At 41.2% G+C, this 27,610-nt stretch overlaps 1 protein-coding gene across 1 annotated transcript in view; it reads left to right on the top strand.

Annotated features, from left to right (window-relative positions):
- The window catches only part of LOC135544642 (synaptic vesicle glycoprotein 2C-like), a 64,751-nt gene that overhangs the window by 35,099 nt on the left and 2,042 nt on the right, over positions 1-27,610 (top strand). The window contains exons 4-11 of the mRNA XM_064972402.1: positions 9,482-9,633; positions 20,428-20,561; positions 20,706-20,795; positions 21,871-21,981; positions 22,073-22,161; positions 23,172-23,336; positions 24,568-24,701; positions 27,326-27,529. Of these exons, the coding sequence (XP_064828474.1) occupies positions 9,482-9,633; positions 20,428-20,561; positions 20,706-20,795; positions 21,871-21,981; positions 22,073-22,161; positions 23,172-23,336; positions 24,568-24,701; positions 27,326-27,529 (1,079 nt within the window). The remainder of the gene's footprint in view (positions 1-9,481; positions 9,634-20,427; positions 20,562-20,705; positions 20,796-21,870; positions 21,982-22,072; positions 22,162-23,171; positions 23,337-24,567; positions 24,702-27,325; positions 27,530-27,610) is intronic.

Raw genomic sequence — 27,610 nt, 5'->3', positions numbered from 1 at the left:
TACAGTATGAGTGATTATATTATACATGTTGATGAGAACTAGAACCCTCACAGTACTGTACAGTATGAGTGATTATACTATACATGTTGATGAGAACTAGAACCCTCACAGTACCGTACAGTATGAGTGATTATATTATACATGTTGATGAGAACTAGAACCCTCACAGTACTGTACAGTATGAGTGATTATACTATACATGTTGATGAGAACTAGAACCCTCACAGTACTGTACAGTATGAGTGATTATACTATACATGTTGATGAGAACTAGAACCCTCACAGTACTCTACAGTATGAGTGATTATATTATACATGTTGATGAGAACTAGAACCCTCACAGTACTGTACAGTATGAGTGATTATACTATAATACATGTTGATGAGAACTAGAACCTTCACAGTACTGTACAGTATGAGTGATTATACATGTTGATGAAAACTAGAACCCTCACAGTACTCTACAGTATGAGTGATTATACATGTTGATGAGAACTAGAACCCTCACAGGACTGTACAGTATGAGTGATTATACTATACATGTTGATGAGAACTAGAACCTTCACAGTACTGTACAGTATGAGTGATTATACTATACATGTTGATGAGAACTAGAACCTTCACAGTACTGTACAGTATGAGTGATTATACATGTTGATGAGAACTAGAACCCTCACAGTACAGTTTATACAGTATGAGTGATTATACTATACATGTTGATGAGAACTAGAACCCTCACAGTACTGTACAGTATGAGTGATTATTTTATACATGTTGATGAGAACTAGAACCCTCACAGTACTGTACAGTATGAGTGATTATACTATACATGTTGATGAGAACTAGAACCCTCACAGTACTGTACAGTATGAGTGATTATATACATGTTGATGAGAACTATACATGTTGATGAGAACTAGAACCCTCACAGTACTCTACAGTATGAGTGATTATATTATACATGTTGATGAGAACTAGAACCCTCACAGTAGTCAACAGAATGAGTGATTATACTATACATGTTGATGAGAACTAGAACCCTCACAGTACTGTACAGTATGAGTGATTATATTATACATGTTGATGAGAACTAGAACCCTCACAGTACTGTACAGTATGAGTGATTATACTATACATGTTGATGAGAACTAGAACCCTCACAGTACTGTACAGTATGAGTGATTATATTATACATGTTGATGAGAACTAGAACCCTCACAGTACTGTACAGTATGAGTGATTATATTATACATGTTGATGAGAACTAGAACCCTCACAGTACTGTACAGTATGAGTGATTATATTATACAAGTTGATGAGAACTAGAACCCTCACAGTACTCTACAGTATGAGTGATTATATTATACATGTTGATGAGAACTAGAACCCTCACAGTACTGTACAGTATGAGTGATTATATTATACATGTTGATGAGAACTAGAACCCTCACAGTACTGTACAGTATGAGTGATTATACTATACATGTTGATGAGAACTAGAACCCTCACAGTACTGTACAGTATGAGTGATTATATTATACATGTTGATGAGAACTAGAACCCTCACAGTACTGTACAGTATGAGTGATTATATTATACATGTTGATGAGAACTAGAACCCTCACAGTACTGTACAGTATGAGTGATTATACTATACATGTTGATGAGAACTAGAACCCTCACAGTACTGTACAGTATGAGTGATTATATTATACATGTTGATGAGAACTAGAACCCTCACAGTACTGTACAGTATGAGTGATTATACATGTTGATGAGAACTAGAACCCTCACAGTACTGTACAGTATGAGTGATTATACTAGACATGTTGATGAGAACTAGAACCCTACACAGTACTATTCATGTTACAGTATGAGTGTTATATTATACATGTTGATGAGAACTAGAACCCTCACAGTACTGTACAGTATGAGTGATTATACATGTTGATGAGAACTAGAACCCTCACAGTACTGTACAGTATGAGTGATTATACTATACATGTTGATGAGAACTAGAACCCTCACAGTACTGTACAGTATGAGTGATTATACTATACATGTTGATGAGAACTAGAACCCTCACAGTACTGTACAGTATGAGTGATTATACTATACATGTTGATGAGAACTAGAACCCTCACAGTACTGTACAGTATGAGTGATTATATTATACATGTTGATGAGAACTAGAACCCTCACAGTACTGTACAGTATGAGTGATTATATTATACATGTTGATGAGAACTAGAACCCTCACAGTACTCTACAGTATGAGTGATTATACATGTGATTATACAGTATACATATTGATGAGAACTAGAACCCTCACAGTACTGTACAGTATGAGTGATTATATTATACATGTTGATGAGGACTAGAACCCTCACAGTACTGTACAGTATGAGTGATTATACTAGACATGTTGATGAGAACTAGAACCCTCACAGTACTGTACAGTATGAGTGATTATATTTATACATGTTGATGAGAACTAGAACCCTCACAGTACTGTACAGTATGAGTGATTATATTATACATGTTGATGAGAACTAGAACCCTCACAGTACTCTACAGTATGAGTGATTATATTATACATGTTGATGAGAACTAGAACCCTCACAGTACTGTACAGTATGAGTGATTATATTATACATGTTGATGAGAACTAGAACCCTCACAGTACTGTACAGTATGAGTGATTATACTATACATGTTGATGAGAACTAGAACCCTCACAGTACTGTACAGTAATGGTGATTATATTATACATATGAGTGATGATGAACTAGAACCCTCACAGTACTGTACAGTATGAGTGATTATATTATACATGTTGATGAGAACTAGAACCCTCACAGTAGTCTACAGTATGAGTGATTATACTATACATGTTGATGAGAACTAGAACCCTCACAGTACTGTACAGTATGAGTGATTATATTATACATGTTGATGAGAACTAGAACCCTCACAGTAGTCAGAACCCTCACAGTACTGTACAGAATGAGTGATTATACAGTATGAGTGATTATACATGTTGATGAGAACTAGAACCCTCACAGTACTGTACAGTATGAGTGATTATATTATACATGTTGATGAGAACTAGAACCCTCACAGTACTGTACAGTATGAGTGATTATACTATACATGTTGATGAGAACTAGAACCCTCACAGTACTGTACAGTATGAGTGATTATATTATACATGTTGATGAGAACTAGAACCCTCACAGTACTGTACAGTATGAGTGATTATATTATACATGTTGATGAGAACTAGAACCCTCACAGTACTGTACAGTATGAGTGATTATATTATACAAGTTGATGAGAACTAGAACCCTCACAGTACTGTACAGTATGAGTGATTATATTATACATGTTGATGAGAACTAGAACCCTCACAGTACTGTACAGTATGAGTGATTATATTATACATGTTAGTGATGAGAACTAGAACCCTCACAGTACTGTACAGTATGAGTGATTATACTATACATGTTGATGAGAACTAGAACCCTCACAGTACTCTACAGTATGAGTGATTATATTATACATGTTGATGAGAACTAGAACCCTCACAGTACTCTACAGTATGAGTGATTATATTATACATGTTGATGAGAACTAGAACCCTCACAGTACTGTACAGTATGAGTGATTATACTATACATGTTGATGAGAACTAGAACCCTCACAGTACTGTACAGTATGAGTGATTATACATGTTGATGAGAACTAGAACCCTCACAGTACTCTACAGTATGAGTGATTATACATGTTGATGAGAACTAGAACCCTCACAGTACTCTACAGTATGAGTGATTATACATGTTGATGAGAACTAGAACCCTCACAGTACTCTACAGTATGAGTGATTATACTGTAGATGTTGATGAAAACTAGAACCCTCACAGTACTCTACAGTATGAGTATTATACTATACATGTTGATGAGAACTAGAACCCTCACAGTACTCAGTACAGTATGAGTGATTATATTATACATGTTGATGAGAACTAGAACCCTCACAGTACTGTACAGTATGAGTGATTATACTATACATGTTGATGAGAACTAGAACCCTCACAGTACTCTACAGTATGAGTGATTATATTATACATGTTGATGAGAACTAGAACCCTCACAGTACTGTACAGTATGAGTGATTATACATGTTGATGAGAACTAGAACCCTCACAGTACTGTACAGTATGAGGGATTATACTATACATGTTGATGAGAACTAGAACCCTCACAGTAATGTACAGTATGAGTGATTATACTAGACATGTTGATGAGAACTAGAACCCTCACAGTACTCTACAGTATGAGTGATTATACTAGACATGTTGATGAGAACTAGAACCCTCACAGTACTCTACAGTATGAGTGATTATACTATACATGTTGATGAGAACTAGAACCCTCACAGTACTCTACAGTATGAGTGATTATACTATACATGTTGATGAGAACTAGAACCCTCACAGTACTCTACAGTATGAGTGATTATATTATACATGTTGATGATAGAACCTTCACAGTACTACAGTATGAGTGATTATACATGTTGATGAGAACTAGAACCCTCACAGTACTACAGTATGAGTGATTATACTATGTTGATGAGAACTAGAACCCTCACAGTACTGTACAGTATGAGTGATTATACTAGACATGTTGATGAGAACTAGAACCCTCACAGTACTGTACAGTATGAGTGATTATACTATGACATGTTGATGAGAACTAGAACCCCTCACAGTACTGTACAGTATGAGTGATTATACTAGACATGTTGATGAGAACTAGAACCCTCACAGTACTGTACAGTATGAGTGATTATACTATGTTGATGAGAACTAGAACCCTCACAGTACTCTACAGTATGAGTGATTATACTATACATGTTGATGAGAACTAGAACCCTCACAGTACTGTACAGTATGAGTGATTATACTATACATGTTGATGAGAACTAGAACCCTCACAGTACTGTACAGTATGAGTGATTATACATGTTGATGAAAACTAGAACCCTCACAGTACTGTACAGTATGAGTGATTATACATGTTGATGAAAACTAGAACCCTCACAGTACTCTACAGTATGAGTGATTATACATGTTGATGAAAACTAGAACCTTCACAGTACTGTACAGTATGAGTGATTATATTATACATGTTGATGAGAACTAGAACCCTCACAGTACTGTGCAGTATGAGTGATTATATTATACAAGTTGATGAGAACTAGAACCTTCACAGTAGCATTTCAGGAATTTGTCTTTTGTTTCAACTTTTTATTTTTCACAATTAAATTACTGCATGCAAAGATATAGAACAAATGAAGGCTATTGACACAAATTGCTGCATTCCTGATTCATTCTTGTTACATATACTTTATTACAGTCAAAAGTGATAAGGTGATATTCTTATTCTATAATGAAAATCATTCAAACTTCAAAGAGAAGTGTTTTTTAGGTCAGTGTGTTGCATGCTTTCTGAGTGAGAATGGTTGTCAGTGTTATGGTTGAATAAGCTTATTTTGAGACTTGTATGAAGTGTTTTGGTGGTTTTAATGAGTTTTGGAGGTGAGATTAGCTGTTTGGCCACCATGCATGTTGGTAATGCAGACTGAAGAAATGGCTTCAGTATTGACCGGTGCTTGTTAGCGATTGAAGAAAACTGTAAACAAGAAAATGGAGACATTGATACAAAGTACAAACTTTTGCAAAATGGAAAGGAAGTCTGCAAAAAGATGAATAACCAGATATATAGAGACTTTGACAGAATATATGCCCTTTGCTCTTAGCTAATACACTCTCTGCACGATTAGCTGATGATTGTTGCACATGATTATTCATAGCCTGTCCTGGCTCTCCGGTGGGTTTACATTGAAAGTAACTGTAATTGAATCCGAGACAGCACTGTTTCAACCTCAGGGGATTCATAAATCATAGGACTGTTTCTAAAGCAGGTTTTCACTTGGACAGAGAAACACAATAGATTTACACTCAGCTGTGTGTGTGTGTGTGTGTGTGTGTGAGTGCATGTGTGTGTGTAAGCCTGTGTGTGTTCGTGCGTGTGTATCATAGACTTCACCTTACTGCAGCTCCACTCTACCAGACCTACTTATCGTCAACATGTTCTAATACAATAACTGTATTTTATTTCCATGTTGATTTAAAGACTCTCCTCATCTCATCAATAGCCACCAGCTAGTGGTTTCCACTACTTGTCAGAGGAATGGTATCTACTACCATTTGCCTAGAATTGCTACACTTACAGGTAGCTTATACTCACTTCCACTCTATTCTCAATAAGACAGAGAAGAAAGTAACTGCCACGATCGTCGAAATGATTGGACCAAGGCGCAGCGTGCATAGAGTTCCACATATTTTTAATTAAACGAAACTCGCCAAACAAAACGAGTACAACCGAAACGTGCCGCTACTGGTGTGCACACAGGCAACCGACTGTAGACAAGATCCCACAAAATACAATGGGGAAAATGGCTACCTAAATATGATCCAACAATCAGAGACAACGATAAACAGCTGTCTCTGATTGGGAACCATGCCAGGCCAACATAAATCATTAATCACCCAGATGACTCACCCTAGTCACTAACCAACAGAGAATAAACAGCTCTCTATGGTCAGGGCGCGACAGTAACTTTCAGGTTCACAAGACAAGTCTCCATTTGTTCCCTTCCCGAACAAACCCATCAGTAGAGACCCTAACAACAAAAGCAGCAGAAATAGACAGATAAACAGTGGTGGAAAAGTACCCAATGATACTTCAGCAAATATTGATATATACCTTACAATAGAAAATGACTCACGTAAAAGTGAGTCACCCAGTAAAATACGACTTGAGTAAAAGTATTTGGTTTTAAATATACTTAAGTATCAAAAGTAAATGTAATTGCAAAAATATTGTCGTGGTAATTATTTTAATGAAAGGAGAGACTTTTAGAATTCTTCAAAACAATTCTTTAATTACTGCAGTAATGGAGACCCACCCGTAGGTGATTCGTGGAGAGCCCAACCACCAGGACTAAGCCACATCATTTTATAGCAAAGTCCATCCTCCTGGATGTTCATGACAAACAACTGATGTGTGGAATGGGTCAAAAGGTTAGGAAAGGCCTTCTGTGAAAGAAATTAATAATTCACAGTAGACAGTATCTGCTGTGAAGACTGTTCTAAATGTAAGGAAACCAGGATTTGGCCCCCCAAAATGAGGTTCCTCTCAACCCGAGCCATCTCTCCCTGGTACCTTCCATTATACAAACACCAATTCAACATGCTTTAAGAGGGCCGCCATTGGTCCTGTTCCCAAGAAAGCTAAGGTAACTGACCTAAATGACTATCGCCCCGTAGCACTCACTTCCATCATCATGAAGTGCTTTGAGAGACTAGTCAAGGACCATATCACCTCCACCCTACCTGACACCCTAGACCGACTCCAATTTGCTTACCGCCCCAATAGGTCCACAGACGACGCAATCACACTGCACACTGCCCTAAACCATCTGGACAAGAGGAATACCTATGTAAGAATGCTGTTCATCGACTACAGCACAGCATTTAACAACATAGTACCCTCCAAACTCGTCATTAAGCTCGAGACCCTGGGTCTCAAACCCGCCCTGTACAACTGGTCCCTGGACTTCCTGACGGGCTGTCCCCAGGTGGTGAGGGTAGGAAACTTCAGGAAACAGCAGAGGGAGCAGCCCCCTATCCACATCGACGGGACAGTAGTGGAGAAGGTGGAAAGTTTTAAGTTCCTCGGCGTACACATCAAGGACCAACTGAAATGGTCCACCCACACAGACGGCGTGGTGAAGAAGCCGCAACAGCGCCTCTTCAACCTCAGGAGGCTGAAGAAATTCAGCTTGTCACCAAAAACACTCACAGACTTTTACAGATGCACAATCGAGAGCATCCTGTCGGGCTGTATCTCAAGGCCATTAGACAGCCATCACTAACATTGAGTGGCGGCTGCCAACATACTGACTCAATCTCTAGCCACTTTAATAATTACAAATGGGATGTAATACATGTATCACTAGCCACTTTAAACAATGCCACTTTATATAATGTTTACATACCCTACATTACTCATCTCATATGTATATACTGTACTCTATACCATCTACTGCATCTTGCCTATGCCATTCAGCCATCACTCATCCATATATTGTTATGTACATATTCATTCCTTTACACTTGTGTGAATAAGGTAGTTGTTGTGAAATTGTTCGATTCCTTGTTAGATATTGCTCCATGGTCGGAAGAAGCGCAAGCATTTCGCTACACTCGCATTAACATCTGCTAACCATGTGTATGTGACCAATACAATTTGATTTGATTTGATTTGAATTGCATGTTAAGTCAGACTGGAGTCATCTTCCTCACAGTATTTGAATGTGGCTCCTTAGGTTTATCACCTAAGGCAATATAAATCAGTTGCCAGAGTTAAATCTCAGAAGCTCCTCTCAGTTCACACAGACACAATAGAGTTCTAAGAACCCCTGCACCTCTGTTGCATAAAACAATTCGACGCAATAACAGCATTATAACATAATCTTGTAATTTCACCACCACAATATACCTAAGTATCAAATGTCAAAGTAAAAGTATAAATCATTTAAAATGTATTATATTAAGCAAACCAGACTCTACTATTTTGTTTATTTTATTTTTTATACTCTCCGACACTCAGACATCATTTACAAACAAAGCATGTGTTTAGTGAGTCCTCCAGATCAGAGGCAGTAGGGATGACCAGGGATGTTCTCTTGATAAGTGTGTGAATTGGACCATTTTTCTGTCCTGCTAACCATTCAAAATGTAACAAGTATTTTTGGGTATCAGGGAAAATGTATGGAGTAAAATGGACATTATTTAGGAATGTAGTGAAGTAAAAGTAAAAGTTGTTAAAAATATGAATAGTAAAGTCAAGTACAGATACCCCCAAAAATGACTTAAGTAGTACTTTACAGTAGTTTTACACCTCTGCGGATAAATAGTCATCTATTAAAGGTTTGATATCTGTCGTACTGTGTTGCCAATGGGACCAGATGAAAGGCTGTGTGGCTGCTAACTGCTGGTTCCTCTGATGGCCTATTGATTTTGTCATCCACCAGATCTCGATCTCTCTCAATCTTGCTTGCTCGCACTCGTCTGTCTGTCTGTCTGTCTGTCTGTCTGTCTTTTGCTCTCTCTCTATTGCTCTCTCTAACTCTTTATTTCTCTTGTTCTGTCTTTCTGTTTCTCTCTCCAGGCTCAGTCCTATTGCGTTAGATGAGAGCAGCCATGTTTCCTGAACTGCTCACACAAACACACATACAACACCAATGACCAGACAAAAAGGACAAAAGGGGCACTCCAAAAATGGACCCTATGTTTTGCAGTTAATTTGTCCATATAGTGCTGACTATATTTCCCATGTCCCCGTGCAGGATTGGTGGGGCTGTGCCGATCGTGTTCCCCTACTTTGCTGAGTTCCTGGCGAGGGAGAAGAGAGGAGAGCACCTGAGCTGGCTCTGCATGTTCTGGATGATAGGAGGGATCTACGCCTCGGCCATGGCCTGGCTCATCATACCACACTACGGTGAGTGACTGACAGCCCTGTCCTCCTATCAGGTGCAGGATTATCTGAGTGACTCACTTAGTTCTCCAATACTAACCGTTCTACGGCAAATTACATTTGTCTTGTGATTGACATTAGCAACTTAGGCCTGAACGGGCTGCGACCCGCATCCTTAACAAGTATATTTAACAGCAACCAAAGCGAGAGAAGAGGGAAGAAAGAGAGAACGAGAGGGGATTAGAGAAAGAAAGGACAGAATAGAGGAGAGAGGGCCAACAGTTAGAAAAGAGAAGGAGAGACGGAGAGGAATGAAAAGAGGAAAAGGAAGGAAAGAAAAAGCAAGAGGGAAGGAGAAGTGGATAAGTGAAGATGATTTATGTGGGCGGTGTCAGGGATATTTAAAGGGTGAAGGAAAAACAGAGCGAGGGAGGGAGGGACAGAGGGTGATCGATGAAGAAAAGCAGAGTGGGAGAGACAGGGGGAGAGAGAGAGAGAGAGAGAGAGAGAGAGAGAGAGAGAGAGAGAGAGAGAGAGAGAGAGAAGGGACGAGGGAGAACGTGAACAGGAAAAAGAAAGACTGGTGAAGAGAGAGAAAGGGAGAGCAAATGAAGGATAGAGACGAAGGAGGTGATTGAGGAGGTGTGGTGAATGCATGGTGGTGTATGCAATGTAGTGTGGGTGTAGGCAGGTGTAGAATTATCAGTGAAGTCATTGATTTACTATAAAAGACTGTTGAGTGCAGAAGATAAGAAAGCACTCGACATAAAACACACGACATGTCTTCACACACACACACACACACACGCACCACACACCGTTAACATCTTTGTCTCTCTGTGTGAAGCAGCTGTGTGTGTGTGTGTGTGTGTGTGTGTGTGTGTGTGTGTGTGTGTGTGTGTGTGTGTGTGTGTGTGTGTGTGTGTGTGTGTGTGTGTGTGTCATAGGTTCTGCCGCAGTGGACTCTTCATTGACTGCTGCTGGTCAGAGGCTGCAGGACTCCTCTTCCTGGAAAACCTCAGTGTGTGTGTGTGTGTGTGTTTGCTGAATTAAGTTGAGGGGCGTAACCTCACAGCCGTAATGTTTTGTATGTGAAGTGTGTCTGTGAGGAGCTGTGCATGTCTGTGGTTACTGTATACTGTACACTCAAATTGCAAATCTAATCAGGGGTTATTTGTCATGTACACAGATTAGCAGATGTTAAAGGAGTAGTTCACTATTTTACAACATGATGTTAGATGGTTCCTGACGCTGGAGGTAGTTTATGAGCAAGGAGAACCTGTAATCCATGGTTCACTTTTCTCTAAAGTGACGATGGGCATGTTATATATAATATATAATTTCCAAACCACCTGAAGTCAACTCCATATTTGGTTTGATGATACCTAAAGGTGATTTAGCCGTTTAAAAAAATATATATATATATTTTTTACATGTACCCATCACTTCCATAGATTTTTAGCTAGCGGTGGCTAAAGTTAGCTGAAGTTTGTCATGGCTGTTTAAAGAAAAACTGAAACTCCCCGCTCCCCAATATTAGAAACAGGTCAATTTAACTCCCCCAATAATATAATATGATGAGTTTGATTGGAAAAACATCCCCACTGTAAAGTGGCAGGCAGCTAATGGCGTTATGTGGCTTTGCACGACAGTGACTCAGTTTCTAATTTTATGAGGAGGCAGCCTGACTATGTATTGCTCTGGTCTGCAGTAACAGTTCAACAGTGTGCACTACTCTCTCTCTCTCTCTTTGTGGTGTTTGCTGAGGAGAGGTAGCGCAGCTATATTCATGAGCGCTCCAATGTATAAATGTTTTGAGAGTTTCAAACGAGTAAACGTTCATGAACATTTCATAAATGTATTCCTATGTTGTTGTTTAACTAGCAAACTACTGCTGATGAGATAAGATTGTGTAAAAAACTGATTTATACCGAGTGACCCAATGCTAAGTTGGCTATTTTTGCTAGGCTAACATTAGCTAGCTAAGCTAGCTCCAAAGCACAGATAGAAGAATGAGCCAGATGTTTCACTGGATGTATAAATCTGAAGCATCCGGCCAGTATTTCCACTCATTGCCAAATTTGGTGATGAGAGGAATCCCAGTGGCCAGCAGTGGGAGAAGGTGGAGCGAGATGGATTTTGCCTGACATTCTGCAAATTTTCTCATCTATGAAACATTTGATCTCAATACAAAAATTGCATTTTTTAAGAAAGAGTGCAAGGGCGAATTGGGTTATTGCACGTATGTACATCACAGAGTAGGTGTTCCAAAGACAAAAAAATGTGATTACATGCTAGAATGTGGCAATATGATCTCGCTAGCTCGTGTTTGGCTCTGCCCACCACTTTGCTTGTTCTGCCCACTGTGATTCATTTGCTCCCGTTGGAAATGACAGGCTGTGGTCTATCTTGGGTTGGTAATACAAAATCTTTGACCAAAGCCAGCACAGTATCTGGAGCTTCCCCTTTGCCTTTTCAATTGCAGTTTCAGATAAGCAGCAGTAGATCATAGTTGATCATATGATTATGGCTGGGTTCAAAGTGAGTGAGAGAGATAGAGAGAGAGAGCACTGTCCATGTTGAAGCAGGGCGAGGATCAACAGGTTATCAAGTGAGAATTTTGAGTTATAAAGCCCTATCAGTTCAATTCCTCCTCTTTACTGACAGTACAGGGGGGTCAGGGACAGTTAGTAGAGGGAGATCCCTGCCCTTGTTGAGGCACAGGGAAAGGAATAACAGGTCATCAGGTGAGAATTTGGAATTTGAGTTATAAGGCAGTCTGGTAAAGCATGTTGCACAGCAATTTAAGTTGCACACAGGACTGGAACTATTAGTTCAACTCCTCATCTTTGCTGACTCTAGCCCACGTGCTATACCAAATGTTGTTGCCGACATTCTGATTTCATTTGGTTTCATTTGATTGCCTTACGGAGGGAATAACTACACTGTTTGTATTCTGCCGTGTTTTCATGTTATGTTACAATCCCGGATCCCTCTTTGGAAAGCAACTCTTGCCCTAATTCCGTCGACTTTGTTAACTGGACTGGACATTAGTGGACAGAAGTGGTGGGTGGTATGCGCTTTCAAATCAAATCAAATTTATTTTTATAGCCCTTCGTACATCAGCTGATATCTCAAAGTGCTGTACAGAAACCCAGCCTAAAACCCCAAACAGCAAGCAATGCAGGTGTAGAAGCACGGTGGTTAGGAAAAACTCCTTAGAAAAAACCTAGGCCAAAAACCTAGGAAGAAACCATGGCCAAGATGTTCAAATGGAACCAGGCAGCATGTGGGGTGGCCAGTCCTCTTCTGGCTGTGCCGGGTAAAGATTATAACAGAACATGGCCACAAATGTTCATAAATGACCAGCATGGTCGAATAATAATAAGGTAGAACAGTTGAAACTGGAGCAGCGGCACGGCCAGGTGGAGAACATGGCCAAGATGTTCAAATGTTCATAAATGACCAGCATGGTCGAATAATAATAAGGTAGAACAGTTGAAACTGGAGCAGCAGCACGGCCAGGTGGACTGGGGACAGCAAGGAGTCATCATGTCAGGTAGTCCTGGGGCATGGTCCGAGGGCTCAGGTCCTCCGAGAGAGAGAAGGAGAGAATTAGAGAACGCACACTTAGATTCACACAGGACACCGAATTGGACAGGAGAAGTACTCCAGATATAACAAACTGACCCCAGACCCCCGACACATAAACTACTGCAGCATAGATCTGTGCCTTGTGGCAATAGTTTGGGGAAGGCCCTTTTCTGTTTCAGCATGACATTGCCCCCGTGCACAAAGCGAGGTCCATACAGAAATTGTTTGGCGAGATCTGTGTGGAAGAACTTGACTGGCCTGCGCAGAGCCCTGGCCTCAAACCCATCAAAAACCTTTAGGATGAATTGGAACACTGACTGCGAGCCAGGCCTAATCGCCCAACATCAGTGCCCGACCTCACTAATGCTCTTGTGGCTGAATGGAGTGGAGAGAGGAAGCTGTTAGAGCAGCAAAGGGAGGACACTCCATATGAATGCCCATGATTTTAGAATGAGATGTTTGACGAGCAGGTGTCCACATATGTTTGGTCATGTAGTGTAGTTTGACTGTCACTGAATTATTTTATGAATTAACACTGCAATTAAATTGTGTAACCAAGTAAGAAGTTTGTGGACTCAGATTCCCTCGACTCCTTTTAAGTTAATTGGGTATAAGAAATTAGTTATTCACGACCATGTACTAGCCAAGCATAATGATGGGTACATAAATAGAATAATCGTTTTTGACATGTAAATGTAGTTAAATAAGGGTTGTGGTGGTGACTTTCTGAACTGTTAAAAGTAAGAACACAGTTTAAAATAATATAGAAAAATATTGGTGTTTCCATTGTGAATGTAGTTTATTAATCAATTTAACAGCACATTTTTAAAAATGTATTTTCACTTCAAAATTAACCAGAAATAACAATTTCACAGCTTTTTAATGTTTTTTTTAATCTCCCATGTGGGGCATGGGAGATCCGACTGCATACTGTGCCGCCGGGTCCCTCTAGAGCGGTGTTGACAACGGAAACCCATTGACCCAATCCCCCCAAAATCCAACGCAAAGTTACGCCCTTGACCTGAACAATGGATTACAGTTTCTCCTGGCCTGTAGACTACTTTCAGGGCGAGGAACCTTCTAACATCAAGATGTAAAATAGTGAACTACTCCTTTAAAGCAGATACAGCGAAATGCCTGTGTTTCTAGCTCCAGCTGTACAGTAAATGTGTCAGGACCCGGTTACGAACCTGGGTCTCCGGAGTGAGAAACAGTCACTTAACCAACTGAGCCACGAATAGTCAGCAGAACCCAGAAGATGAGGCAGACACAGCAGTACTTAAGACGGTGTATTTAATAAAGTAAAAAGGAGAAGTCCTTCAATGACAAAAATGGCAAATCCAAAAGGTGGTAGGAATAGCACAAAAAAGCCTCAAGAGATACTCAAAAACAAAAAACAGAATTCCACAAGAGCATCCACCGGAATCGACAAGAATACACAGAACACTAGGGCTGGGTGCTAACATACAAACACAGAGCACAGAACTGAGGGAAACTAAGGGTTTAAATACAATCAGGGGAAACGAGGCACAGGTGCAAATAATAATGGGGAACAAGGGAAAAAACATAAGGTCAAAAAGCACAATGGGGGCATCTAGTGACCAAAACCCGGAACAACCCTGGCCAAATCCTGACAAAATGTCTAACAGTGCAATACTAATACAAAAAATATACAGTACCAGTCAAAAGATTGGACACACCTACTTATTCAAGGGTTTTTCTTTATTTGTACTATTTTCTACATTGTAGAATAATAGTAAAAACATCAAAACTATGGAATAACACATATGGAATCATGTAGTAACCAAAAAAGTATTAAACAAGTCCAAATATATTTTATATTTGAGATTCTTCAAAGTAGCAACAATTTTCCTGGATGACAGCTTTGCACACTCTTGGCATTCTGTCAACCAGTTTCATGGAATGCGTTTCAATTAACAGGTGTGCCTTATTAAGAGTTCATTGGTGGAATTTCTTTCCTTCTTTATGCGTTTCAGCCAATCAGTTGGGTTGTGACAAGGTAGGGGTGGAACACAGACAATAGCCCTATTTGGTAAAAGACTCCAGATTATGGAACAGAACAGCTCAAATAAGCAAAGAGATATGACAGTCCATCATTACTTTAAGACATGAAGGTCAGTCAATCCGAATCAAGTGGGGTCGCAAAAACCATCAATCACTATGATGAAACTGGCTCTCATGAGGACCGCCACAGGAAAGGAAACCCGGAGTCACCTCTGCTGCAGAGGATAAGTTCATTAGAGTTACCAGCCTCAGAAATTGCAGCCTAAATAAAGTAACAGACACATCTCAACATCAACTGTTCAGAGAACACTGTGTGAATCAGGACCCCATGGTCGAATTGCTTTAAAGAAACCACTACTAAAGGACACCAATAAGAAAAAGCTACAGTGCCTTGCGAAAGTATTCGGCCCCCTTGAACTTTGCAAACTTTTGCCACATTTCAGGCTTCAAACATAAAGATATAAAACTGTATTTTTTTGTGAAGAATCAACAACAAGTGGGACACAATCATGAAGTGGAACGACATTTATTGGATATTTCAAACTTTTTTAACAAATCAAAAACTGAAAAATTGGGCGTGCAAAAAAAAAAAAGGCACTGTAATTGTTTGGGCTCTGAACCAATGTTGACAATGGACATTAGACCTGTGTGTAATCAATCTCCGTCGCCTGCACTTGATAGTCTCAGAGGTCCGTTAAAAGCGCAGAGAGCATCATGAAGAACAAAACACACCAGGCAGGTCCGAGATACTGGTGTGAAGAAGTTTAAAGCCAGATTTGGATACAAAAAGATTTCCCAAGCTTTAAACATCCCAAGGAGCACTGTGCAAGCGATAATATTGAAATGGAAGGAGTATCAGACCACTGCAAATCATGTCTCTAAACTTTCAGCTCATACAAGGAGAAGACTGATCAGAGATACGCCAAGAGATGATCACTGCATGTGTGGTTCCATAGGACACAATCAGTCGTGAAGCATGGAAGGAGGAAAGCCATTTCTTAAAGATGTCCAAAAAAGATTGTTTAAAGTTTGCCGCCTGGGAGACACAGAAACTGTGATTTATTCAGAAACCAAACATTGAATGGCAACAATACAAAACGTTATGTTTGACGTGCAGCAACACGCTCATCATCTGACACCATACCCACTGTCAGACATGGTGGTGGCACTATTGTTTGTTTTTCAACAGGACAATGACCCAACACACATCTGGAGGCTGTGAGACTGGGACGGAGATTTGTCTTCCAACAAGACAATTTAAAGACCAAGAATGGTTCAAAAATAAGATATCCAGTGATGGAGTGCTGCACCAGATGACCTGGTCTCCATCCAACCTCATCCGACCTCAAGGACCCTATTGAGATGGTTTGGGATGAGTTACAAAGTATTAACTTAAGGGGGCTGAATAATTTTGCACGCCCAATTTTTCAGTTTTTGAATTGTTAAAAAAGTTTGAAATATACAATAAATGTCGTTCCATATGTTGTGTCCCAACTTCCTTCAAGACTTTTGGAAAAAAAGCATTCCAGGTGAAGCACTGTAATTGTTTGGGCCAAGAACCACGAGAATGGACATTAGAGAGAAAATCTGTGCAAATGTGAGCTGTCATCAAAGCAAATGGTGGCTATTTTCCCACCGAAGAATCTAAAACTGTATTTAAATTCATGTATTTTATTTTTGCGCTTAATGGGACTATTTTTGTTTTTCAACAGGACAATGACCCAACATCCAGGCTGTGTTATTTGACCAAGAATGAGAGTTTGATCTGGTCTCCACAATCATCCGACCTATTAGATTTTGGGATGAGTTGGACTGCAGAGTGAAAAATAGTAAAAATAAGACTCTTGGAAAAGCATTCCAGGTGAATGGTTGAGAGAATGCCAAGAGAGTGCAAAGCTGTCATCAAAGCAAATGGTGGCTATTTTGAAGAATCTAAAATCTAAAATGTATTTTGATTTGTTTAATACTTTTTTGGTTACGAAATGATTCCATATGTGTTATTTCATAGTTTTGATCTCTTCACTATTATACTGTATAAAAATAAAGAAAAACCCGTATTGTGACTGATACTGTATATATATTTGACTGATACTGTATATATATTTGACTGATACTGTATATATATTTATAATTACATATTCATAATAATAATAATAATAGAAGAAGAGACAAGAAATCAGAATGAGCAGAGTCTGGAACATAATTCCTGTACGTGGTGTGTACATACAGTATGGACCACATTTAAGTACATATAAAGCGAGTAATAAATAAGTAAAACATTTTCGAGATCAAATAAAATGTCAATAGAATAATGTGCATAAATGCTAATCTTATGTGTATCTAACTACTAGAAATGATTTGTGTCTACCCATGTGTTTGTGTCAACAGTAAGCGTGTCTGTGTGCGGGAGAGTTGCTGAATGCCTCTGTGTTTTGTGTATCTGCATGGGTGTTTATGTCCTGACGCAATGTTCCCTCTAAACTGCCTGTGTGCTCCCCTGGGACTGCTGTGCAGAATACATTTTCTCCATTAGTTAATACTATCAACTTTTCCCTTTACTGTGGGCATTGTGATCGAATCAATGCAATATTAGCCACTTTCAATGCAACATACCGAAACAAAACAAACTATGCAAGAGATTTTGATGTAGGCAGAACACGTCAGATTGGGATTATATTGTATTGACAGGCACGACTCACGCCCTTACTCCACACAGACCAGTGCGCCATAACCAATCAGAGCTGCAGTTGGCCTATATGCAAATAGACCATTGCCATATATGGATATGTGCCATTTACTTTGAACTGGACTGTGTTTATACTATGAGCGGTTGTGAGTGGATGCGCTTGTTTTGAGATCAAAACGAGAGTCATATCCTTTGCTAGTTAGTGAGTTATTAGACCAGTTATAGATCATTTGTAAGTCAGCAATGGGGTAGTGATTGCTTCCTACAAGAGCACAATTTGTCTGCACTTCTAGACATTAAAAGATAGTCATGTAAAGAGCTTTTCTTTTGTTTTAAAGGCCAATATTGTGTTTTGAGACAGGCTTGAAAAAGCTAATTAGCCAGTAGGCAGAGGGTGGCACCATTTGCCTGATTCTCTGTTACATATATGCTATGGGAATAATGATGCATTTTTTTGTTTTGTAAAGTGGTTTCTTGCATCAAACAACACAATAACATTTCAGTCACCTCCTTGTCTTAAGGACAAGTGGAGAAACAGGTTAATGTCAAGTTTTTTCAAAGTCTCATGGAATGTAGGCCTACATTGAACACTACACATTGGCTGCTACTGTAGGCTAAATGATAGAACAACTATTTCCATGATAAAATGCATTTTCTCCATTGTTTTTGATGGTAGGCCACTCTGGTACAGGTCTACATTATGATCAAATAGCCACAGTAGCCTACCTGACCACTGTTCAAACTAACTGAAGGGCCTCCCAAGTGGCGCAGCAATCTAAGGCACTGCATCGCAGTGCTAGAGGCGTTTCTACAGTCCTGGATTCGATCCCAGGGAGTGTCACAAACGGACGTGATCGGGAGTCCCATAGGGCGACACACAATTGGCCCAGTGTCATCCGGGTTTTGGGAGGGTTTGGCCGGTCGTGCTTTACTTGGCTCATCGCGCTCTAGCGACTCCTTGTGGTGGGCCGGGTGTCTGCAGGCTGACCGCTGTTGTCAGTTTCACGGTGTTTCTTCCGACACATTGGTGCAACTGGCTTTCGGGTTAAGCGTGCGGGTGTTAAGAAGCGCAGTTTGGCGGGTCATGTTTCGGAGGACGTATGATCCGAACTTCACCTCCAGAAGCCGGGGAGTTGCAGCGATGAGACAAGATCGAAATTGGGGAGAAAAAGGAGGTAAAGCAATTACTACTAATAATAATAGTAATAACTTAAAGCGGGTACAGCCACAGTGTTCACAGTAAGCGTGCGCTGGAAGTTGCACAGAATTTTTACGACGTTCAAGTTTGTGCTCAGTAGACCTGAAATTTGCTCAGTGATTTAACATTGGTCGTGGGCAATGCGCTGAGACCAAGGATACTGCAGGTGTGTATGTGTGTGTGGTGTGACATTGCATTATTCTGCATTGCGTAGCTCAATAAATCTTGTTGTGTGTGTGTGCTCGAGGGTGCCTGTACGTGTGCATATGTGTGTGTGAGTCAGTCAGCCATACCCTCCAGTCCATTATAATTCTCCTAATGAGATTTGTACTGGTAGAATCCACACACACACACACACACACACACACACACACACACACACACACACACACACACACACACACACACACACACACACACACACACACACACACACACACACACACACACCCTCCAACAGACATGATTTGGTTTACAATGCTGTTTGTGGATTTGGTTTACAATACTGTGATTTCACCATAACTCCCCCTTACACTTCTGGAATCTCCCTGACATAACCATAGAAATAGAGTCCATGGATTGATTTACTTTTTTAATATAATACATTGATTATATTTTTATGTATTCTATTCTCTTCTATGACAGCTCTGTGGCTTTCTCCCTCCACCCTAGGGGCAAGCCAGAATACCACCCATACACTGACTGTAAAATCACCAACTGTCTGCTTGCTGTGTGTCTTTATTTACATTCTGTTCAGGGGATGCTGAAGATATACTTTATGTACTGTCGGCCTACATTCCTTCCTATAAGTAAGAGAATAATAGATACAGAGAAGAAGAGAGAGAGAGAGAGAGAGAGAAAGAGAGAGAGAGCGAGAGAGAGAGAGAGAGAGAGAGAGAGAGAAGGTAGTGTGTGCAGTGGTTGCTAACTGAGGCTGTTACCTGAGTCCTTGCCTAGCTGTCCTCAGAGAGCTGTATCAATTAGTCTCACTGAATGCCTCCAATAAGAATTGAACCCAATGCTTTGTCTTTCTCTCTCCTTCTCTCCCTCTCCTTCTCTCTTCACCATATGGTGTTCTTCAGCCTCCAGTCATTCTCATTACCATCAACATGCTGCATCTCATGTGGAAAATAGAAGTGTGTGTTTCCTCATAAGAGACAATAATGAAACAGGTTGATGATTTAATGGTGCTTGGAGGCACTAGATTTTCAGACCTTCATACTTTTTACAAAAATACATCATATTAGGCATGGGATTTGTATTTCTGTGCTAATTTTGCTTGTATCTGATTGGGGGTTTCTGTTTGTGTGTGCAGGTTGGAGTTTCAGTATGGGCTCGGCTTACCAGTTCCACAGTTGGAGAGTGTTTGTGGTGGTGTGTGCTCTGCCCTGTGTGTGTGCTGTCGTAGCACTCACCTTCATACCTGAGAGCCCACGGTTTTTCCTAGAGGTAAGGAGTGTGTGTGTGTGTGTGTGTGTGTGTGTGTGTGTGTGTGTGTGTGTGTGTGTGTGTGTGTGTGTGTGTGTGTGTGTGTGTGTGTGTGTGTGTGTGTGTGCATGTGTGCGTGTGCGTAACCCTCCTCTCTGTGTATAGATGGGTAAACATGACGAGGCCTGGATGGTGCTGAAACAGATCCACGACACCAACATGAGGGCCCGCGGAGAACCAGAGAAAGTCTTTACTGTGAGTATACAGTACCTCTCTCTCTCTTGCTTGCTCGCACTCTTCTGTCTCTCTCTCTCTCTGTCTCAATTCAATAGCTTTATTGGCATGGGAAACATATGTTTACATTGGCAAAGCAAGTGAAGTAGATAATAAACAAAAATGAAATAAACAATAAAAATGTACTGTAAACATTACACTCACAGAAGTTTCAAAAGACTAAAGACATTTCAAATGTCATATTATGTCTATATAGAGTGTTGTAACGATGTGCAAATAGTTCAAGTACAAAAGGGAAAATAAATCAACATAAATATGGGTTGTATTTACAATGGTGTTTGTTCTTCACTGGTTGCCCTTTTCTTGTGGCAACAGGTCACACATCTTGCTGCTGTGATGGCACACTGGTATTTCACCCAGTAGATGTGGGAGTTTATCAAAATTGGTTTTGTTTTCAAATTCTTTGTGGATCTGTGTAATCTGAGGGAAATATGTATCTCTAATATGGTCATACATTTGGCAGGAGGTTAGGAAGTGCAGCTCAGTTTCCACCTCATGTTGTGGGCAGTGTGCACATAGCCTGTCTTCTCTTGAAAGCCAGGTCTGCCTACGGCGGCATTTCTCAATAGCAAGGCTAAGCTCACTGAGTCTGTACACAGTCAAAGCTTTCCTTAAGTTTGGGTCAGTCACAGTGGTCAGGTATTCTGCCACTGTGTACTCTCTGTTTAGGGCCAAATAGCATTCTAGTTTGCTCTAGTTCTATCATCTATCTATCTATCTATCTATCTATCTATCTATCTATCTATCTATCTATCTATCTATCTATCTATCTATCTATCTATCTATCTATCTATCTATCTATCTATCTATCTATCTATCTATCTATCTATCTGTCTATCTATCTATCTATCTATCTATCTATCTATCTATCTATCTATCTATCTATCTATCTATCTATCTATCTATCTATCTATCTATCTATCTATCTATCTATCTATCTATCTATCTATCTATCTATCTATCTATCTATCTATCTATCTATCTATCTATCTATCTATCTATCTACACATCGACTGTGTCTACCCCTGTACTGTAGGTGAACAGGATAAAGCTTCCTAAGCATCTGGATGAGTTGGTGGAGATGCAGTCAGACTCAGCCAACCCTGTGGCCAAAGTCCTCTTCAGGATCAGGACCGAACTCAGAGGGGTAGGAGTCCGATTCCCAGATGAAAGCATCATGATGAATGAATTGATCACCCTCTCCCTATTTTCATCTCTCTCTCATTTACTCTGTTTAGATCTGGTTAACGTTCATGAAATGTTTCAACTACCCGGTCAGAGACAACACCATCAAACTGGCTATCGTGTGGTTCACATTGTCTTTTGGGTAAGATTGTCCTCTGTTCATTAGATGAAGGTGTGGAAGTGTTGCTCCTCTCTCAGCAGTACTTATCCCAGCTATCAGTCTGTCCCAGATGAGTCTGTGTGTATGAAGTGTCTGACTCTGTGGTCTAGCCGGTGTCTCGCTGATATCCCTGTGATAAATGCACGCTAACAGGGAAAGGTGATCGCCCATCTATACTGAACAAAAATATAAATGCAACATGCAGCAATTTCAAAGATTTTACTGAGTCACAGTTCATAGAAGTAAATCAGTCAATTTAAATAAACGTATTAGGCCCTAATCTATGGATTTCACATGGCTGGGCAGGGGCACAGCCATGGGTGGGTCTGGGAGGGCATAGGCCCACCCACTGGGGAGCCAGGCCCAGCCAATCGGAATGAGTTTTTCAGACAGAAGTACTCCTCAGCACCTCCCCCCTCCTCAGACAAGTGAAGAAGCCAGATGTGGTCCTGGGCTGGCGTGGTTACACGTGTGTGTGCGTTTGGAAGCCGGTTGGATAAACTGCTAAATTCTCTAAAACAGCTCTGTTGGACATTCCTGCAGCCAGCATGCCAATTGCACGCTCCCTCAAAACTTGAGACATCTGTGGCATCTGTGTTGTGGGACAGAAATGCACATTTTAGAGGGGCCTTTTATTGTCCCCAGCACAAGGTGCCCCTATGTAATGATCATGCTGTTTAATCAGCTTCTTGATTTGCCACAACTGTCAGGTGGATGGATTATCTTGGCAAATGAGAAATGCTCACTAACTGGGATGTAAACTAATTTGTGCACAAATCTTGGCAGAAATAAGCTTTTTGTGCATATGGAAGATGTCTGGGATCTTTTACTTCAGCTCATGAAACATGCGACCAACACTTTACATGTTGCATTTATATTTTTGTTCAGTATAGCTAAAGGAACCACTTAGCATCAATAATACATTGCACTACTTTTCAAATGAACAACGTTGAAACAAAACAAGCTACGATGATGTAATTTCCTGTGTGCAGGTACTACGGCCTATCAGTGTGGTTCCCTGATGTCATCCATCACCTTCAGTCTGATGAGTATGCCTCCAGAGTGAAGACTCACAACAACGAACTTATAGAAGACTTCACCTTTAACTTTACCCTGGAGAACCAGATACACACCAACGGAGTGTTCGTCAACGACAGGTACTGTGTCAGCACGCACACACACACACACACACACGCACGCACGCACGCACACACACACACACACACACACACACACACACACACACACACACACACACACACACATCAACGGAGTCTTCATCAATGCCAGGCATTGTAACCAACAGACTCTCTTAAAGAGACTGTTTCTAATGTGTTCAACAGGCTCTCTCAGAGTCCCCAGTTTCTCCAATGATAATATATTTAAAGTAGCCTCTCATCCCATGTCTGCAGTGTGATCCGTCATCCCCGTAAGCATCACACCGTTCCTTTATCTACACCGCCTCCAGGAAATTACAAAAAACATCATCTCTCTCCCTCGCCTGCTCCCAACCATTCCTTCTCTGTCTCTCTCTTTCTCCCTCCCTCTCTCTTTCTCTCCCTCTCACTCCCTCTTACTCCTTCTTTGCCTCTCTTCCTCTCTCCCTTCCTCTCTCCCTCTCTCTCTCCCTCTCTCTCTCCCCCTCTCCCCCTCTCTCTCTCTCTCTCTATGGCAAGGTTATCATTGCCTCTTTCAGAGGCCAGAGGAGACACCTCAATGTATATTTGTATTATGCTTCTCCTCTGTATCTTATCTTGGAACACAACATGACACAACACACATATATTAGATTAGATGAGAGTCAGTATCGTAATACAGTAGCTGTGGGGGTGGATAAGAGACAGGCATGCTGGGATATATCCGACACACAATATCACAGGACCGTGTTGACGTACTACACCGCTTACATTAGAAACCATGGTTACCTCAGAACGGAAAAACAATCGATTAGAGCTGGAATACGTGAGAGATTAACTTTGTTCATCTCAACACCGCGCGCGTGTGTGTGTGTGTGTGTGCACTTTTTTTTGTGCATCAACAATACTGGCCAGTGGACCTGCGTTGCGTCTCTGTTTTGTAAAGTCTTTAATCAGTCCAGTCCAGCCTGGTCCAGTTCAACACGTCTCCTTATCTCGCGGATAGAAAGTGCTGAGTCAGCGTATAGGCCAGGCTTGGCTCCTAGTTAGTGGTCTCACACCGCTGGCTGCTGGAGAGGATATCATAAATCGTTTATTTGCCTGATTACAATCTCAGCTCCTCGGCTTTGTGTGTGTAGACCATAAATAAGTGTTGAAGGTGTAATGGAGTTTTTTTTTTTTCGTCTTCTTTTTTCTTCTTTTCTTCTCTCCTCCTCTCCTTCTGTCCTATATCTCATATCCGGCTCGCTAGGTTCATCAGCATGAAGTTGAAGTCCGTCACCTTCATAGACTCCACGTTTCAGAACTGTTACTTTGATGACGTGTCAACAGTAGGCTCATTATTCAAGAATTGCAGCTTCGTAGAAGCCTTCTTTTATAACACAGGTGAGAGTCGACACACACACTCGGTTATTTACTTGAAATGTAACTCACGTCTCTTCCTCACAGCAACCATGTTATAGATGAGGCTCTCTCTCTCTCTCTCTCTCTCTCTCTCTCTCTCTCTCTCTCTCTCTCTCTCTCTCTCTCTCTCTCTCAGATACCTCTTTCTCTGTATTGTGCCAGAGGCAGGTTGTGGAGGAGAGTGAAGAGTGGGTTCAGGCAGTTATAGCTTTTCCTTTGAATTTCCCCTGCTGAGATTGCCTCTTTGCTTCCTGTTCATTGTGCTTGACAAAGAAACGGAGCCGTGTGCACCACCTACAATGGCATTGCAATAATCGTTACACACACATAGGCTCCTGCGGCATTAAGTTCAATTCCATTTGATAGACAGAGGGTCACCAAATGAAACATTCTGCTCTAAAGTTATTGGTTAACGCTGTCTTATAATACTGTTTATGACATACAGTACCAGTCAAACATTTGGACACAGCTATTTGTAGTATTTTCTACATTGTAGAATAATAGTGAAGACATCAACACTATGAAATGACACATATGGAATCATGCTGTAACCAAAAAAAGAGTTCAACACATCAAAATATATTTTATATTTGACATTCTTCAAAGTAGCCACCGTTTGCCTTGATGACAGCTTTGCTCGCTCTTCTCTCAACACAGTTTCACCTGTTATTCCATAGTTTTGATGTATTCACTATTATTCTACAGAGTAGAAAATTGTAAAAAAAAAATAAAGAAAAACCCTTGAATGAGTAGGTGTGTCCAAACTTCTGACTGGTAATGTATGTTATATCATCGTTATGACTGTTGCGTAGCTCTTATGAAGTAAGGTTCAGGTAGAGTGCAATTTAATTCTAAGAGAACCTGACTAATGGTTGAACCAGACGACACCTCCAGGACACCAAGTGTTTCTGAGGGAGTAGTGAATTTGGGGGACTGTAAACAGTCACGGTGCAGTTCAGCTGACACAGGTTTAGAAACGGTTCCCCCTCAGCCTTTAGGAAACAGCTGAACATGGAAACAATTTGGGCGTGTCAGCTTGGTGCAAAAGCCACATGGGAAATGTAGTCTTACTGCCTCTAACAGTGACACTCCTCCTGGGAGCAGAGACCAAAGAGAGAGGAATGGGGGAGGGAGGGTGTGGTAATGGAGGGAGAGGGGAGAGAGAAAAAGGGAGTGAGAGATGAAGAGAGAGAGGTAAAGAGAGAGAGGAATGGGGGAGGGAGGGTGTGGTAATGGAGGGAGAGGGGAGAGAGAAAAAAGGGAGTGAGAGATGAAGAGAGAGAGGTAAAGAGAGAGGAATGGGGGAGGGAGGGTGTGGTAATGGAGGGAGAGGGAGAGAGAAAAAAGGGAGTGAGAGATGAAGAGAGATGAAGAGAGGAATGGGGGAGGGTGTGGTAATGGAGTGAGAGATGAAGAGAATAAAGAGGGGGAATGGGGGAGGGTGTGGTAATGGTGAGAGATGAAGAGGGGAAAGAGAGAAATGGGGGAGGGAGGGTGAATGGAGTGATGAAGAGAGAGAGGTAAAGAGAGAGAGAATGGGGGAGCGAGGGTGTGGTAATGGAGTGAGAGATGAAGAGAGGAGGTAAAGAGAGAGAGGAATGGGGGAGGGAGGGTGTGGTAATGGAGGGAGAGAAGAGAGAGAGGTAAAGAGAGAGGAATGGGGGAGGGAGGGTGTGGTAATGGAGTGAGAGATGAAGAGAGAGAGGTAAAGAGAGAAGGAATGGGGGAGGGAGGCTGTGGTAATGGAGGGATGAAGAGAGAGGTAAAGAGAGAGAGGAATGGGGGAGGGAGGGTGTGGTAATGGAGTGAGAGATGAAGAGAGAGAGGTAAAGAGAGAGAGGAATGGGGGAGGGAGGGTGTGGTAATGGAGTGAGAGATGAAGAGAGAGAGGTAAAGAGAGAGAGGAATGGGGGAGGGAGGGTGTGGTAATGGAGTGAGAGATGAAGAGAGAGAGGTAAAGAGAGGGCAGAGTGTTTGCTGCCTTTGTCTCTTTAATGTGTATTAATAGTTTTTTTTCGATCCGAGGGGAGTTACGTAGTTATCCCTAAAAGACCTGGGATGTTTTTGCTGATGGACCATGTTTTTGACCCCCCTCCCACCCCCTGTTCACCCTTCCCTTCTTCAAGAGAAGTTATTGAGGCAAAGAGGCAGGGTGATACCATTTGTGAATGATAGGGGGCAAACATGAGTTAATAAAAGATTTATAGGCCGGCCTACTGACTTCCCTTATGAAAAGGGGATACCTAGTCAGTTGTACAACTGGATGCATTCAACTGAAATGTGTCTTCCGCATTTGACTCAACCCGTTTGAATCAGTGAGGTGCGGGGGGGCTGCCTTAATCAACATCCACAGCATCCAGGGAACAGTGGGTTAACTGCCTTGCTCAGGGGCAGAACGTCAGACTTTTACCTTGTCAGCTCGGGGATTCAATCCAGCAACCATTCAGTTACTGGCCCAACGCTCCTACCCGCCAGGCTACCTGCCGCGGGTTCAACCACAGCGGGTTCAACCACAGCAACAAGATCCACCTGCCAGACAAAAAGCACAGAAAGGAGTCAAATTAGTACTCTTCATTCTCTGTTTGTGTCCATGTCTTTCTCTCCAGATATTGACGATTCTAAGCTGGTTGGGTCGAGGGTAATCAACAGTTCATTTCATCACAACAAAACGGGCTGTCAGATGACTTTCGACGACGACTACAGCGCCTACTGGGTCTACTTTGTCAACTTCCTGGGGACGCTCGCCGTGTTGCCCGGCAACATAGTCTCCGCCCTCCTCATGGACAAGATAGGGCGCCTGAGCATGCTGGGTAGGACTGTTTCAATTGTACACGTTTTTGAAATTCTACTTCATACACAGTATGTCTTTGGAATTCAGACAGAGGTTCAAT

The sequence above is a fragment of the Oncorhynchus masou genome, chromosome 8 (assembly GCF_036934945.1).
Source record: "Oncorhynchus masou masou isolate Uvic2021 chromosome 8, UVic_Omas_1.1, whole genome shotgun sequence".
In the NCBI taxonomy this organism is placed as follows: domain Eukaryota; kingdom Metazoa; phylum Chordata; class Actinopteri; order Salmoniformes; family Salmonidae; genus Oncorhynchus; species Oncorhynchus masou.
Note: the sequence above shows the minus strand (reverse complement) of the source record. Positions and strands in the feature narration are given on the sequence as shown.